This window comes from Panthera leo, chromosome E1 (assembly GCF_018350215.1).
Source record: "Panthera leo isolate Ple1 chromosome E1, P.leo_Ple1_pat1.1, whole genome shotgun sequence".
In the NCBI taxonomy this organism is placed as follows: Eukaryota; Metazoa; Chordata; class Mammalia; order Carnivora; family Felidae; genus Panthera; species Panthera leo.
In genome coordinates this window covers 41413888-41430775 of record NC_056692.1, presented here as the reverse complement: position 1 = coordinate 41430775, position 16888 = coordinate 41413888, and the positions used below count along the sequence as shown (strand labels likewise).

The 16888-nt window shown below is 44.6% G+C and overlaps 1 protein-coding gene across 1 annotated transcript in view; it reads right to left on the bottom strand.

The window, feature by feature from the left end:
- Window positions 1-8740, bottom strand: part of DHX8 (DEAH-box helicase 8) — a 32324-nt gene extending 23584 nt beyond the window's left edge. Inside the window, exons 1-6 of the mRNA XM_042915073.1 lie at window positions 8506-8740; window positions 4093-4178; window positions 3470-3542; window positions 3001-3086; window positions 995-1104; window positions 243-614 (exon numbers count right to left, since the gene is read on the bottom strand). Coding sequence (XP_042771007.1) covers window positions 243-614; window positions 995-1104; window positions 3001-3086; window positions 3470-3542; window positions 4093-4178; window positions 8506-8653 — 875 coding nt within the window. The 5' untranslated portion in view covers window positions 8654-8740. The remainder of the gene's footprint in view (window positions 1-242; window positions 615-994; window positions 1105-3000; window positions 3087-3469; window positions 3543-4092; window positions 4179-8505) is intronic.
- Window positions 8741-16888: the final 8148 nt, after the last annotated feature.

Below are 16888 nucleotides of genomic sequence, written 5' to 3'. Positions count from 1 at the left end.
AGAAAAGACATGGGGGACAAATTCTCATGTGTCTCAGTGAGCAAAAGGGCAGATCTCTTGAAGGGAGAGTAAGGAATGTGTGGCTATATATCATTTCAAATAAAAGTCAAATTCTAACAACCTGATACGGCTGATTTGATTAAAGCGACATTAATCGTAACAACTTTTTAAAATATGAAAATCCTCAGCGAGAAGAGAAATTCTGCCCATCACAGGTTTGAAAGAAGATCACCAGCTAATACCTTAATCCCTCTAGCTGCACGAAGCATCCAAACTGCATGATGCTGGTAACTTTGCCATTGTAAATGTCCCCAATGGCAGGCTCCTCCGGGGGAGGGCGGTCCACATGTTTATCCCGCCATCTGTCCAGATTCCTCTCCCCATACTTGTCCCGGTCCTTCCGGTCCTTGGGGGGACTCTGACTTCTGCTCCTAGACCGATATCTAGACTTCCCTTTATTCCTCTCCCGGGTCCTGGAATGTGACCGAGAGCGGGACCGGTGTCTCCTCTTGTGGTCTCTATCACGGTCTCGCTCCCGCTCCCGGTCACGCTCGCGGTCGCGGTCGCGGTCACGGTCACGGCTCCGGCTCCGCTTCTTCTTCTTTGTCTTGTCTCTAACAAATCAACAAACATTTGTTTTAAAAGAGAAACCAGCCCAATTTCACCTCTGCATCCCCAAGCACCCCACACAGTGCCACGCACATGTCAGGTACCTACTAAGTGCTGAGTTGAATTAGTTTCTCTCGGACATCCCTGTAGGCCCATGAAGGATGAGGTCACAAGTGCCTCCTTCAACCCTGATTTCTAACTTATAAACGTCTTAGCGTTTTCTGCATAAATACTCTTTGCGGGGAACGATGAAAATAGATCTAACAATACAGTACATGGCCAGTCTAGAGTCTGTAAACTTGTCCCAAATTTTGCTTAGCTGGCCCACGAAACTCAATTATTGCAGCACCCTAAGTCTCCAAAGGATAGGACATGATGGACAAACCGGTGCTCCGCATCTCTTTGCTTCTCCTGGCCCGCTGCACTGGGCATTAAGGCCTCCAGTTCTTTCAGGACATCCACAGCGACTTTTACATCATCCTCATCCAGCATGGTCTGCAACACCAGAGGCCAGCAAAGTTAGGAGGGGAGGGGAAGAAAATCATGTAAGAATCTGTATTCTGGGTACATCTACAAACCTGACAACCCCTACATCACTGACCACTTATGTGAAGGAGGCAGAGACGGGTGGAGATTTCCAACACCATTTGAGAGAGAGACAGAAGGAGTGAGCAAACACTCTTGGAAGCTGTTGATACATCTGGCAAGTGCCCTTTGTCCTTAATACAAGCCCATGGAGGGCAATTAGCCATCACCCCTCCCGTGAAAGCATGCAAGAAGTATTATAAATAGAAAATGATGTTAAAATTTTTAAAAAGCAATGCTTTGGGGTGCCTGAGCGGCTCAGTCGGTTAAGTACCCGACTTTGGCTCAGGTCATGATCTCACGGTTTGTGGGTTCGAGCCCCGCGTCGGGCTCTGTGCTGATGGCTCGGAGCCTGGAGCCTGCTTTGGATTCTGTGTCTCCTTCTCTCTCTGCCCCTCCCCCACTTGTGCTCTATCTCTATCAAAAATAAATAAATGGAAAAAAAAAATTTAAAAAAAAAAAAAAAAAAGCAATGCTTTAAAAAGAAGGCTTAGGGGGGTGCCTGGGTGCCTCAGTCAGTTAAGCATCTAACTCTGGCTCAGGTCATGATCTCAAGGTTCATGGGTTCGAGCCCGGTGTCAGGCTCTGTGCTGACAGCTCGGAGCCTGGAGCCTGCTTCAGATTGTGTCTGATTCCCTCTCAGTCCCTCCCCTGCTTGTCTCTCAAAAATAAATAAATGTAAAAAAAACAAAAAAAAAACCTTAAAAAAAAAGAATTCTAGCAATTCTTTTTAAAGAATTTAAAGAAGTGTTTTTAAAGAATTGCACTCTTCCCCCCTTTCACCTGCTAAATTTTTTTCCATAGTGCTTACTGTTATCAGCTATATTATACACTGTGTACTTGTTTACTGCCTGTATCCTCCCCACTAGTGGAGTTTACATGTTTATTTCCTGCCCCCATCCCAATACTATGATGTAATCTCCAAGAGAGCAGACATTCTATCTGTCTTGTTCACAGCTGTATCCCTGGTACTTAGATTAGTGCTTGGTACATAGTAGGTACTCAATAAACACTTGCCAGAATAAAATTTAAAAATCAAAACACTTTAAAAAAATTAGACTGAACACATAACAGAGCAAAAAAATCTCACTTCACACATCATGTATCTGTTCTAGAACCTTATTTCATAGCCCTAATCACTGCTTCCCACAATTCTCAATCCCATTTCCCTCAAATATTCCCTAAACTCTTTAACACTATACTATGTATAGTACATGCTCAGGGAGTGATCCAACACTTTCAATTTGAAAAATATATTATGGGGCCCCTGAGTGGCTCAGTCAGTAAAGCATCTGACTTCAGCTCAGGTCATAATCTCACGGTTCATGAGTTTGAGCCCCGCATCAGGCTCTGTGCTGACAGCTCAGAGCCTGGAGCCTGCTTCAGATTCTGTGTCTCCCTCTCTAAGCCCCTCCCCTGCTCACTCACTATCAAAAGTAAATAAACATTTTAAAAAAAGAAAGAAAGAAGAATACATTACAATGAGAACTCCTGGGTGGCTCAGTCGGTTAAGCGTCCAACTCTCGATTTCAGCTCAGGTCATGATCTCATGGTTTGTAAGACTGAGCCCCACATCGGGCTCCATACTAACAGCGTGGAGCCTGTTTGGGTTTCTCTCTCTCCCTCTCTCTCTGCCCCTTCCCAGCTCACACACTCTCTCTCTCAAAATAAATACGTAAACTTAGAAAAGAAAAACATATTACAATGAACACAAATGTAAAGCCAGTAACTAATGACACACACAAAAGGGACAGGGCTCAGAGAAATACCCAATTAGAAGAGACATTCTCAAAATGGTATCAGTACCCGGACAGAAGGGTTGTCTGGTTGACAAAGCACTGGGAAGAGTTCCTTCAGCTTTTCCTTTCCAGTTTTGGGTTTAACGACTGGATCTTGTTTCATCACAGAGCATATAAAGGGGTTAAAAAAAAAAAAAGATATATTTAATATTCTTAAGGGTTAACAATGAACTTTAACATCAGATTTGCATCAAACTAAAAACAGAACATGGCATTTTTCTACATGTTATTCATATACATTACTATACACGTAATTCAATTTCCTAAAAATAACGTTGATTACAAACTATGTGGGCATGGGGGAGGGCGCGAAGATACATCAGAACTCATCTGGTTATGTAAGCTTAAGTCATTTGGAAAATTTTACCAGGATGTGTACTTGCTCAGCAGCTGCTGCAAGGGACAGAAACAATTTACAGGATGCTCACAAGCTAGACCATTCTGGAGGCTGAAGCTCAGCCAGATGCCCTACTCACCTTTGCTAGTAGAAGGCTTTGCTGGAGGCCGCATGGTTTGTATGAGGCGTAGCAAGTTACTAATAAGAGAATCCTTTGAAAAGAAACAGAACAAAAATGATCAGCCCCTGAAACAGTGCTTGAAAACAGTCAGAAATGGGATGACCTTTAAAGGGTGGTTGCATAGCTGAATGTAGCTAATTGGAACAAATGAAGTGCAGAGTATCAATTTGATGTGGCGTGAACCTAGCAAAGTAGCTTCGGATAAAGCGGCTATTTTTGGACTTTTGGGAGGGAAAGGTAATTTAGTTCCCTTCAACCATTTTTATTTTCCACGGTTTAGAACTACCTCCAGAACCTAAACTCTTTTGCTTTTGACTTCCAGATTCATAGAACAAGGATATAAACACTCATAAAGACTTAATGATGGAAATCCTACCCCATTTTCTTAGAAAGGTGTCACAGGAAATCCAGTTATGTCACCACTGCTCGGTGGCATAAAAAAACATTACACACTTAATGGTTTCTTTGATTGGTATGTACAAATTCTCTCCTTTCTCTATCAAAATCCTATGTTCAATCCTATCAAAATTTAAATTCAATAGTGACATTAAAACGAAATAGGGGTCTCCAGATACACATACCGTGAATTCAGCACCATTTTTGACCAGAGAAGCCTTAAAAGTATCAAAGGTGGTATTTTTCTCAGCAAGACTGATCACAAATTCAGCTGCAAACGAGAAAAGGGATTAAAACTGGAACGGAGGCGAGCAAAAAATCATTTTCAAGTACATTAAAAGCAAAACCAATTAGCCAATCCAACAGTCATAGAAACCAAAGAGTACTATCCAGTGAGGGTAAAGAAAGAGAATTTAGAGTACCAAGATTATCCGTGTATGTTCTAGTTAATTTTTAGAAATGAAAACAAGATATTCCTACAAAATGGCACACCTCACTGTCCCAGATGATCTCCTACTCTTCTCATGAGACTACTAGCTGTGACCTGTTGTCATACAGACTCCAGAAGTAACAACGTCCAAAAGCAAGAGCCCACCCTCACCCTCCTGATGAAAGCCCACAGTAGGATGCATTCTACAGTTTCTGCAAGGTCAGACTCAATCCACATATGAGAGCCAGGCAGCTGCTGGATGGTCCAATCTCCAAGTTGATAAAAGACTTACTTGCTTCCCAAATTCTTCACTACAAACCTGCCCAGTGTTTGAATTTCTTTTTTTTTTTTTTTTAATGTTTATTTTTTGAGAGAGACAGAGACAGAGTGTGAGCAGGGAAGGAACAGAGAGAGAGGGAGACACAGCATCTGAAGCAGGCTCCAGGCTCTGAGCTGTCAGCACAGAGCCCGATGTGGGGCTTGAACTCACGGACCGTGAGATCATGACCTGAGCCGAAGTCGGATGCTTAACTGACTGAGCCACCTGGGCGCCCCTGTCTTTACTTTTTTGAGGACATTAAGTAAAAGCTAAATGCCTTCAGGCTACATGAACATAGCCTACACATAACAAGTTAGTATCAGCAATGCCAGTGGTTAAGACTTCTGACCACCTGCTACATGCCAGGCACTATGCTAAGTGCTTCACATGAGCTATCCCCATGATCCTCATAACCCTCATTGGTAGGTACCATGACTGGCCCTATTTTACAGACGAGGAGGCTAAGGGTTTGAGATGCTGACCTACCCAATAATAAACGGTGGAGCCAGGACTGGAACCCAGGCAATCTGACTTCAAAGCCCACATTCGGTAGAGAAATGTGGAGGGAGAAGTCAGTCATATGGTGCTAGACATGCAATGTTCAAGAGTCTATTTCAAAGCAATCAGCAGCATATTCACACCGCAGCTGTCATTAGTTAGGGCGGTTGTTTTTGTTTTTTGTTAATTTTCAGAATTATATGGGGGCACATTAAATTAACCGAGCTACCAAAAATGAATTAGTGGTTAAAAACAAGTCCATTGGAGCACCTGGGTGTCTCAGTTGGTTGAGTGTCTGACTCTTGCTTTAGGCTCAGGTCATGATCTCACAGGTTCGTGGGATCAAACCCACATCTGGCTCTGCAGTGGGGAGCCTGCTTGGAATTCTCTCTCTGCATCCCTCCTCTGTCCCTCCCCCTGCTCGCTCGCTCTCTCAAAATAAATAAATAAACATTAAATACATATATGTGTGTGTATATATTTATGTTTATTTATACTTATTTATATTTATATTCATATTCATATTTGGTCTTCATCCCCTTACCAGGCACAGCATTCCTAAAAGCCTTGGAATTTCAGGAAGTGTAGAGTGAAAAACATCTTTTGTTACATTAAGAAGATGACTTTAGTAAAACCCCTAGATAATGTCATTTGGGAGCTGGTTGCCAGGGAAACCAACCATGCGATTACAGGCTGAAACTTTTAGCCCCACCATTGACCTCCAGAGAGGGGAGAGGGGCTGGAAATCGAGTTGACTTACCAATGGCCAATGATTTAATCGATTATGCCTCCTATAATGGAGCCTCCACAAACACGCAAAAGGACTGGGTTTGGAGAGCTTCTGGGTAGGTGAACAAGTGGAGACCTGAGGCAGTGGGGCACTCAGCATGGAAGCTCCTCAATCTTTCCCACATACCTTGTCCTACCCATCTCTTCCGTCTGGCTGTCCCTGGGTTATCTCCTTCCCTAATAAACCAGTAATCTAGTCAGTAAAATGTTTCTAAATTCTGGGAGCTGCTCTAGCAAATTATCAAATCCAAGGAGGGGAGTCGTTGGAACCTCTGATCTATAGCCACTGGCTCAGCACAGGTGACCACCTGGACTTGTGAATGGCAACTGAAGTTTAAGGTGAGTCAGTCTTACAGGCCTGAGCCCTTAACCGGTGGGATCTGATGCTATCTCCAGATAGTGTCAGCACTGAGTTCAGTGACACCGAGCTGGTGTCACAGAATTGCTTAGTGGTACTGGAAAAAACACACATCATAAATTGCAGGGGGGGGGGGGGGGGGGAGGTATGCCTGGCTGGTTCAGTGGGTGGAGCATACGACTCTGGATCTCTGGGTTATAAGTTCAAACCCCATGTTGGGTGTAGAGATTACTTTAAAAAAAAAAAAAAAAATCTCAGGACGTCTGGGTGGCTCAGTCAGCTAAGCGTCAGACTCTTGATTTTAGCTCAGTTCATGATCTCCCAGTCCATGGATTCAAGCCCCGCATCGGGCTCTGCACTGACAGTGTGGAGCCTGCTTGGGATTCTCTCTCCCTCTCTCTCTACCCCTCTCCGACACATGTGAGCCCCCGCTCTCTCAAAATAAATAATCTAAAAAAATAAAGTAAAATCTTTTAAATAAATAAACATGTGAATAAATGGTGTTGGAATTAGAAACAGAAAAAGCGTATTTGTGGCTTACTTGCAAATTAAATGGGGTCTTCAGTTATATACAGGCTAGAAAATCATGGAGTTTACACCTCACTTTACTTTTGTACATAATGAGGGTAACATCGAAACAATTTAACACTGGCTCAGTAAGTATTTGCTGAACGAAAGAACATATTACCCAGATAGTAAACTACAGGAGTGTTGCTCATTACCATCTAAAAGAGAAAAAGAATGAGAGAAAATGATACAGGACAGGCACATCTTGACTGGGAAGCAAGAAAAAAGTGAACTAAAATACACTGGCAGCAGGGCATCTTCCTAGGTGCTATATGGTCACCCTGGGAAAAGCAACTATCATCCCCATTTCATAGATGATGAAAAGGGCTTCAGAGAAATTGGGTATCTTACTCAAGGTCACACAATCTAATTCCCCGGACCCCTTCTGTCACATGCCCTTTCCCCCTTCCATCTCTCCAGCTGGTGACTTAACTTCATCTTCATTTAGAAAGCAGAACAATCAAATAGATGCCTCTCCCTCGTCTTCCTACCACCAACCCCTAAACCTGTCCGCATCTATAACCACATTCTCTGTTCTCCTTCCTATTAAGGAAGTGGGCCATCTGGCTATCAGATGGGCCGCCTGGCTGGCTCAGTCAGAAAAGCATCCAACTTTTGATCTCAGGGTCATGAGTTCCAGCCCCACATTGGGTACAGGGATTATTTAAATAAGACTTTAGGGGCACCTGGGGTGGCTCAGTCAGTTAAGCTTTCGACTTCGGCTCAGGTCATGATCGCACACTTCGTGGGTTCAAGCCCCACATCCGGCTCTGGGCTGACAGCTCAGAGCCTGGAGCCTGCTTCAGATTCTGTCCTTCTCTCTCTCTTTCTCTCTCTCTGCCCCTCCCCCGCTTGCGCACACTCTCTCTCAAAAATAAATTTAAATAATTAAAAAAAAAAAAAACTTTAATGGATCAGGCATCCCTGCACCTATCAAAGGTCAATTCCTCCACTCATGCTCTTGACTCCATCCATCCCTTTGCCTTCATAAGGACTCCATTTTTCTGTGGCCTTAGCTCTAGGCCCTTAGCCTTTTTCAGTTCCTCGGTTGGGGTTCTCCACCTGTACCGTCTGTCCCAAAACGCCTAATAAATGGTTGAGAACTGTTAAAGGCAGACCTCAAAAGACCTGGGTTCCAGATCAGGCTCACATTTGATATGTGATATCGAGGGGGATTACTTAATTAATTAATCAGTGCCTTGTTTTCTTAATCGAAAAACAGATAACACATCTCATAGGGTCGTGACAAGACCAAGTAAGATAACATAAGTAAAACACCGTGCATAACATCTGGCATGCCAATAAATCTCGGCCATTATCATCATCATTATGATGCGGCTGCTGCTGCTGTTATTATTAACGCTGTTTAATTAACTGGGACCTGAGGAAAATAAAAACAGGAAGCAGGAGCGATAGCCACTCTGGGTTTCACTGACAGCTCTGGGCAATGGTTTCTAAACAGCTCGGCCTGGAGAGTTCTCAAACGGTGAGCCCGGGCCGAAGGTACCGCAGGACCGAGTGTCTGCGACAGAGAAAAAGAGACTCGTACGGACACAATACTCAGCCTATCAACCCCATTTCTCCTTCGCTTCCCTCGACCCTAAGCCCAGAGGCCGCAGGGGCCTCCCCGAGCTTACCCAGGTCCTTGTCGTTGATCCCCAAGTGATTGTCCAGCTCGGTGCAAACTTTCGACACTAAAGACAGATACTCGAGTTTGGCGAGTTCTTCCGCGGGGCCTAGCTCTGTTCCGGTCACAGCCCCCGCCAGGGCCACGGCCACGGCCATGGCTACAGCCGCCCGCACCCCGCTTTACCCGGCCTTCTGAACTGCTCCGGGCCTGCTCCAGTTTTCACTTCCGGGTCGGCGCACGTCCCTGTTGTTTACAGTAAATTGAAAACTACCGGAACTTCCCATGACGCAACAGAGAATCATAGAGATCAAACAGGAAGTGCTTAAGGAAGGGACGGCCAAGTGGGTTACTCTGGGCGCCGGCCGCGCCCTCTACAGGCCGTCCAGTTTCTTGGTCGGTTCTCAGGCCCGGAAACATTCACTCTGAGAGCTCTCCCACCCACCGTCGGCAGAGGGCGACCGTGGCCTGCGCAAGGGGCGCCGGGGAGGTCACGATCCCCGCGCCTCACGCGCGCCTGCGCCTGCGCTTTGAAAAAGGAACCCAAATTCAAGTTTGGAAAAGGCAAAACTCGGTTTACAGAGGTTCCCTGTATTACCAGGGCTTTGCCTCTTCGTGGCTCATAACTATCTCGAGCGATTCTGTAGGTGATAGTCTACTTCTGTTATTAATTCATTTTACAGATGAGGAAACAACACTTCTGTTATCTAGCTAAATGACATTGGGCAAATTAATCTGTGGAGCCTGTTTTCTCATCTATAAACCGGGATAATGTTGTTCTAACTGGGCTTAGGTGATAACGAAATAAGATAATTGTGCAAGGAACCTAATGCACAGTAAACACACTACAAATGACGGTTACTATAATCCCAAAACTGAGAGAGACTATGGCTATTGTAAAATTCATCTGTCAAGTACAGATCCCCTCAATCTGAGACCCCAGGGAGCCACCTGGCTCCTCTCTTGTGAAAACCCCTTCTGGGGGGGAACCTAGATGGCTCAGTCAGTTAAGTGTCCAACTCTTTTTTTTTTTTTTTTTTTTTAAGTTTATTTATTTTTGAGAGAGAGAGAGCCTGTGAGTTGGGGAGGGGCAGACAGAAGGAGAGAGAGAATCCCAGGCAGGCTCTGCATTGTCAACACAGAGCCCAATGTGAAGCTTGAACCCATGAACCATGAGATCGTGGCCTGAGCTGAAATCAAGAGTGGGACATTTGGGGCGCCTGCGTGGTTCAGTCGGTTAAGCGTCTGACTTCAGCTCAGGGCATGATCTCGCGGTTCGTGAGTTGGAGCCCCGCATCGGGTTCTGTGCTGACAGCTCAGATCCTGGAGCCTGCTTCAGATTCTGTGTCTCCCTCTCTCTCTCTGCCCCTGCCCTGCTCATACTCTGTCTCTCTCTCTGAAATATAAACATTAAAAAAAATTTTTTTTTTAAAGAGTAGGACACTTAACTGACTGAGCCATCCAGGTGCCCCAAGTGTTCAATTCTTGATTTTGGCTCAGGTCATGATCCCAGGGTCGTGGGATGGAGCCCCCGAGTTGGGCTTATGCTCAATATGGAGCCTGCTTAAGATTTTCTCTCTCTCTCCCTCTGCTCCTTTCCCCCACTCACAATCTCTCTGTGTCTAAAATAAAAATAATTTTGGGTGCTCAGTCGGTTAACGTTAACCGTTAAGGATTTTTCCACACCACACTGCTCTGTGTGATGAATAAGGAAATGAAGGCACCCTGAAGTGAATGACCCTCCGATCAAGTAAAAGAGAGGAAATCGGACCCTTTTGCTTTCAGCTTCAGGCTACATTACACTGCTGTACCTTTGGACTGTGTCCCTCCAACATGTCAGCATGGGCCTAGAAATGGCAGAGCAAACCACGGAACAGTAGTTCTTGCTGACTGCAAGAGCTCCAGGTTTCCAGGTCCCTAAGGAGTCAGTACTGCACTGATTCCTTTTCCCCGTGAATGGAAAGGAAAATCCTTCAACTTGCTCAACTTGCCAGCTTGGAATTAGGATATTAGAGACTTACTCCATTTGACTTCCTTTCTCTATGCTTCTTGGCTTTTAAAAATGTTATATTTATGGGGCACCTGGGTGGCTCCGTCAGTTAAGTGCCCGACTTCGGCTCAGGTCGTGATCTCGCGGTCTGTGAGTTCCAGCCCTGCATCTGGCTCTGTGCTGACTGCTCAGAGCCTGCTCTCTGCCCCTCCCCGACTCGTGCTGTCTCTCTCTCTCTCAAAAAGAAATAAACATTAAAAAATAAATAAATAAAAATAGAAATGTTATATTTATATTCTGCTCTTCTCCAATATTTAACTAGAAGGCGGGGGGTACATAGAGTCTGTTTTGTCTTAAAATCTCTGTGGGGAAAAGGGCTATAGAACCACAATGGGTAATAGTAGGAGCAGTAAAATACTGTAGAAACTTTTAGAATTATTTGGGAGTTATTGAACATACATCTCAACAGTAAATACGAACAGGAAAACTTATTAAATTTTATTTACATAGGTATGTTTCAGGAGTGCAAGTTTGTTATGCAATACACATATTTCCTGTAACACCAAGGAATTTTTTTGAAGCCAAAGGAAAAGAAAGAAAAGCGTAGATAATGGAACCTGACAGCCAAACACAGATACACATGGTATCCTCCTTCTCTTAAGAGACACTGAATCAAATGCAGTCCAAAAACGAATGCATTCTAATTGCCCTTTGGTTCTTAATATATTTAATTAACGTTTTTATTAATATTAAAAGATATTTTTAATATTACATCAATACAATTAATCCCCCATTATCATTATATTGCTGTCCTTGGATACCTTCCTTGTGACCCTCTTAACACAGCCATTGACAGTTCCCTGTAAATAATTTACCTTCACCAAAAAATATATATATATTAAAATAAATAGCCTGTGTTTAGCATGCTTGGTCACCACCTTCACCACCACCCATGATGGGTAAGAAATGATTTCCTACCACCCTCTTTGTAGTAACAAGGACTTTGCATTTACGTCTGTTCCTAGACTGATATACGTGTTTGGCCCTAATCGCAATTCCCACATTATTTCTGCTCTGTCCCAGAAACTAGTCACAGCTCCTGGCATTTGGCTAAGAAGTTGGGGAAGGTAGAAAGCAGAGCAGAAGGCACTGAACTTCTTAGCAACCCTAGATTGGATGGGGGAAGGCAGAAATCATCTAAGTGTGTGTAGCTGAAAGGTGGCATCCTTAGGGAAGTTGGTGAGAAAAATCAGGACTTCCTGTCACCAAAACAAAATGGTATTGCTACAACCAACACAGCCTAGCTTGTTCTGCTGGGGTAAAACTCAGGTCTCAGGAGAAACACCTCTGCTCTGGAAGGCAAAATCAGAATGATTTGCTTCTAAGCATATAACTGCCACTCAGTTGTTACTGTTATTAATGCAGAGGAACTTCAGAAAAAATGGCGCCTCCCTCACTGCTCCACTGGGGCCCTGAGGCAACCCAAATATATTGACAAACATGGCCTGAGCCCCTGCATTTGAGGCCCTCCCTGATAGGGACGGGACCCCAGAGCAAGTGAAGTCCTGAAACACCCCTTTGCCTCTTCCTCCAAATTCTTCTCCAAATTTGAATCGATTCATCCAAACACATATTAAACCTCTACTTTGTGCCTGGGCCTTGTGGTAGGTTCTGGAAAGGACCCTTAGGGATCTGGAAGGTGGTGGGAAACGATCAAGGAAGGACTCTAAATGCTGCACTCGGGGCTGGTGGCAGAGCTGTGTTTATAACAGCTGCTCTCTGCTGCCTAAACATGAGGGCAGGTGATTGGAAGACAAAAAACAAAGCAGGTCTGCTCCCTGTCATCTGGGGGCAGCTGGGGGAGGAGAAGGGGCAGCCCAGGGTCAGGGCCATTTCACAGGGCAGTTTCTCCTGCTGCAACCCATTATTTGTCAGCCTTATCTTTTTATGCCCAGGCACAGCCTCAATTTTGCCCCAAATATCCCTGACCTAAAATTCCCTCTCTTGTTAGGCCATCAAATACCATCAGTAATAATGGATACTTTGGCTGCAATTCTCCAAAACTTCATGGTATTAGGCAAAAAATATTCCTCAAGAGGCTCTTTCTTGAGGCGCCGGAGTGGCTCAATCAATTAAGCATCCAGCTTTGGCTCAGGTTCAGCTCTCGCAGTTCACAAGTTCAAGCCCCACATCCAGCTCTGTACTGACAGCTCAGAGCCTGGAGCTTGTTTCAGATTCTGTGTCTCCCTCTCTCTCTGCCCCTCCCCTGCTCGCACTCTGTCGCTCTCTCAAAAATAAATAAACATTAAAAAGAAAAAGTGGCTCTTTCTTTTTCATCACAAATTTCCTCATTCCTCACTTTAAGGCCTATCTTTAAAATATCAGGAAAAAAGAAAAAAAATCAGACATCCAGACAGCCTTACAATTTGAACTTGGTGAAAAACGAAAAACAAAAGATTATTCTCTCATCTCCACCTCCTCACCTTCTGTGAGAATGATAAGGAATTTTCACATATTTATTTATGAATTAATCATCCTTTAAGTGACCCTGCTTCTTAAACTTAATTTAGATTGGTTTTCTTTATTTTTTAAGTGTCTTTTTTTTTTTTTTTTTTTTTTTAGTTATTTCTATACCCCGTGCAGGGCTCGAACTCATGACCCCAAAGATCAAGAATCACATGATCTTCCACCGAGCCAGCCAGGCACCCCTAGGTTGGTTTTCTTCAAACAGAAATTTTTACCAGTCACTATGATAAGTATGGGCAACAAAGTGACATGTTACATTAGGCTTATTTTTTCTCTAGTGATATTTTTGCAGCCTCTGGTTTCTGTTTGAGGTCATTCTTTTTTTTGTTGTTTTTAATGTTTATTTATTCTTGAGACAGAGACAGAGCGTGAACAGGGGAGGGGCAGAGAGAGAGGGAGACACAGAATCTGAAACAGGCTCCAGGCTCTGGGCTGTCAGCACAGAGCCGGGCCCAGGGCTTCAACCCATGAACTGTGAGATCATGACCTGAGCCGAAGTTGGCTGCTTAACCGACTGAGCCACCCAGGCGCCCATGTTTGAGGTTGTTCTTTAGGAACTTTTAAGGCTTTCCTCAGAAGAGATGCAAAAAACAAGCCCAACCAAGCAGTGCATTAATGGGAGGAGACCAGAATAAAGAGGGGCTGACATTCTCTTTGCAAGCCAAGCATGTAAACGGCTGTCCAGTTAGTCCGGGACCAAAGATCTGGGTTAATCTGCAGACTCTTGCCACTAACTCAAAAGAAACTGCTCCTCTGGAAACTCCAGTTCTTCCCCCAAGTGAAGGAGGGTGAGTTCCCAGCAGGGCCTCCATCCAGAATCTGGAATGCCCAGCAGAGCAAGCCATGCCAGACTCCTTCCCCAGCCTCTCCGGGCCCCAAGCCTCCCGTCGAAGAGCTTTGGCGGTAGCAATAGCTGCTGCCCTGTGCCAGAAGAGCTGCCTGCCCACTTGGGGTTCACAGCAATTATGGTGATTTATGCCGCCAGAGTGAAAATTAGCAATCTGGTGAGGTAACTAAAAATGAATGCATCTCTTCCTAGAGTTCACTCCACCCAGCTGAGCCACCAAATAAAACCAGCATATGGGGCAATTAGGGAGCCAAGCTCCTGCTTTCAGGGCTCAGCAGAAGGAGGCAGAGTCGCCCGGGGTCCCCTGCCCGGTTCAATAAGGATCGCAGGTCCTACCGAGTATCTCCGTCGCCCCTCCACAGTGCCCCTAGTCCTGTCGTGAACACCAGCCTGTGGTGCTACCTTTCCAAGTCATTTCTTTCCAGGACGAGCTACTTTACCCTCTTGTGTAGCAAACTGGCCGAGAGAGGGGAAGTAAGGATCAACCTCTATCACGTGGGTATGTGTGGGGCAAAGATATTTTTTCTTCTTAATCATATATTTGCCTTTACGTGACCCAGAAAGAGTCTGATCTTCCCTAACTTCCCTAGCCCAGCCCGTAGAAGTTATATGAAAATGTGTGAAAGACGTAGGGGTCCAAAATGGATTGATCATCCTCACCACTGAGCACGTGCAGAAATCCCCATTCTGCTTTACCCCCACGGACATGGATCTAATGGGGCTTCCCAGATAACAGAGATTGATTGGAGTCACGCTGTCAGCTACTTGGAAATTTGGATGTAAATGAGGTATTCAATCATTCGTATTACTCGCGAAGTGTTAGAGTTGGAAGGGATTTGAAAAACAATGTAATCAAACTCACTCTGAGATACTGACTTAATTGGTCTGAGTGTGACCCGGGCATCAGGATTTTGAAACGCTCCCGGATGAATCTACCGTGTAGCAAAGTTTGGGAATTGCTGTCTTAATCCCCTAATGCGAGGTTTCTCTTGTCAGCCCTATAGACACTTGGGGCCAGGATCATTCTTTGTTGCTGGGGGTTTTCCTACCCATTGTAGGCTGTTTAGTAACATCCCTGGCCTCTAACTACTAGATGCCAACAGCATCCCCTCCCCCCCAGTTGTCACAGATGTCAAAAATGTCTCCAGAGATTGCCAAATAGCCTCTGGAGAGCAAAATCAGACTGGTTGAGGGCCACTAAAGAATGTCTTCGGTTCCCACCCTCCTTGACCTGTCTGTAGCATTGAAAAAACCCTCCTTAAGAAGACTCTCCTTAATTTGACTTTCTCAACACTGCCCTCTCTGACTCAGTGTGCAAAGACGTATTGATATTCAAAACATGTTTACGGAGTGGACCTAGAAGTTGCTCACATGTCTTTTGCTCACCTCCCCTTAACCAATTATCTACAAGGGACACAAGAAATGTGACTTTTATTGTGGCAGCCATGTCTAGCTAAAGACTGGGGTTCTGGTCCTATCATACTTTCAGGTCATGTCTTTTTCCCACTCCCCCCCCCCCCCTTCCCACTGGCTGGAAGTGCACATGTGGTCGTGTTGAGCCATCTTGGACCCTATGAACAAGGTCGCGACCCTGGGGTTGTTGAAGCAAAAAGACAGAAGGAGCCTAAGTCTCTGACCTCCCAGAGCCACCATACCAGACCTAGACTGCTCACTCCTGAACTCTTATGTGACAGAGAAAGAAATATGCTTCTAGGGGAGACTGGCTAGCTCAGTCACTAGAGCATGCAACTCTCCATCTCGGGATTATAAGTGTGAGCCCCACGTTGGGCATAGAGATTACTTAAAAATAAAATCTTAAAAAAAAAAAAAAGATACACTTCTGTTTGGTTTAAGCTACTATTATTTGGGCATCACTATTGCGTCAGCTGAACCTACAACCTAATCAATACAGATTCAGTCAAGTTCAACTATCACTTCCAGCAACTCTCGGATCTACGTCTCCAGCCGCTACAACTCTCCCAAGCTCCGAGTCCACATTTCCGTTACCTATTGGAAGCTGCGGCTGGATCCTCCAACAAGGACCTTTAACTTCATATGTCTAAAACCAAAAGTGTCACGCTTTCCCCCCCACTAACTCTTCCTGCTGTTTTCCTGCTTCCTTCCTATTTTGCTGCTTAGAAAGCATTCCAGTCTCCAAATCACTCAGGCTCCAAATCCTAGAGGCATATCTGAGTCATCCCACAGAAGTCCGTCCCAGAGCCTTGCACGTGGTAGGCACAAAAATGTTTCTCAAGTTGAAGAGATCGAGTGGCTTGCCCCAAGCCACACATCGAGTTAGAAATGTTTTCCTATATGATGGAGATTTCACGTTCAAATGATAGATGATTTCCTGCTTTTTTTGTGGGGCTGACAATGCCATGAGGACACAGACTTCTTAGGACAAGGTTGTGATTTGAGAAATTCTAAACTACAATTAAACAAGTGTTCTGCTATTTTGAGCCTTTGGCATACCGTGCACTATAATTATATTCGTGCATCTGTGTACTATAAGATATAATATAAGCATTTTATGTATTTTCATGGGCTAGATGTAAATCTTCACCCAAGCATGCTCTAGCCTGCCTAACTCATTGTGGGCCGGTAAGTATTTAGAATACTGAGACATTTTTGAAATGAAGGATCATTGTGGGATCCTCTGGGCCAATGTTAAGCACATCAGAGGGTACCATAGTCAATATTTGAGCCATATGGCCTGCTTTTACAATTGAATGTCTGTAGCCAGCCCTTTTTATGTGCCCGTGATTTTTTTTTTAAAGATTTTTGAGCTATAAAAAAAAAAAAGAAAGAAAGAATCCGTATTCATTGAGTATCTACTTAGGCATGTGGCTAAATGCTCTACTTGTGATCATCACAACCCTAGGAGGTAAGTAGGAACCGCAAAATACAGGAAAGTGGGGAGACAGGCAGCAGGGCCATTTGGCTAGCCCTCAAATGATGGGGCCTCCAATTTTCACTGCTTTTCAGAAGCAGATCTGAGCACAGCTGGTTTAAGCCTTGAACTATATCCTC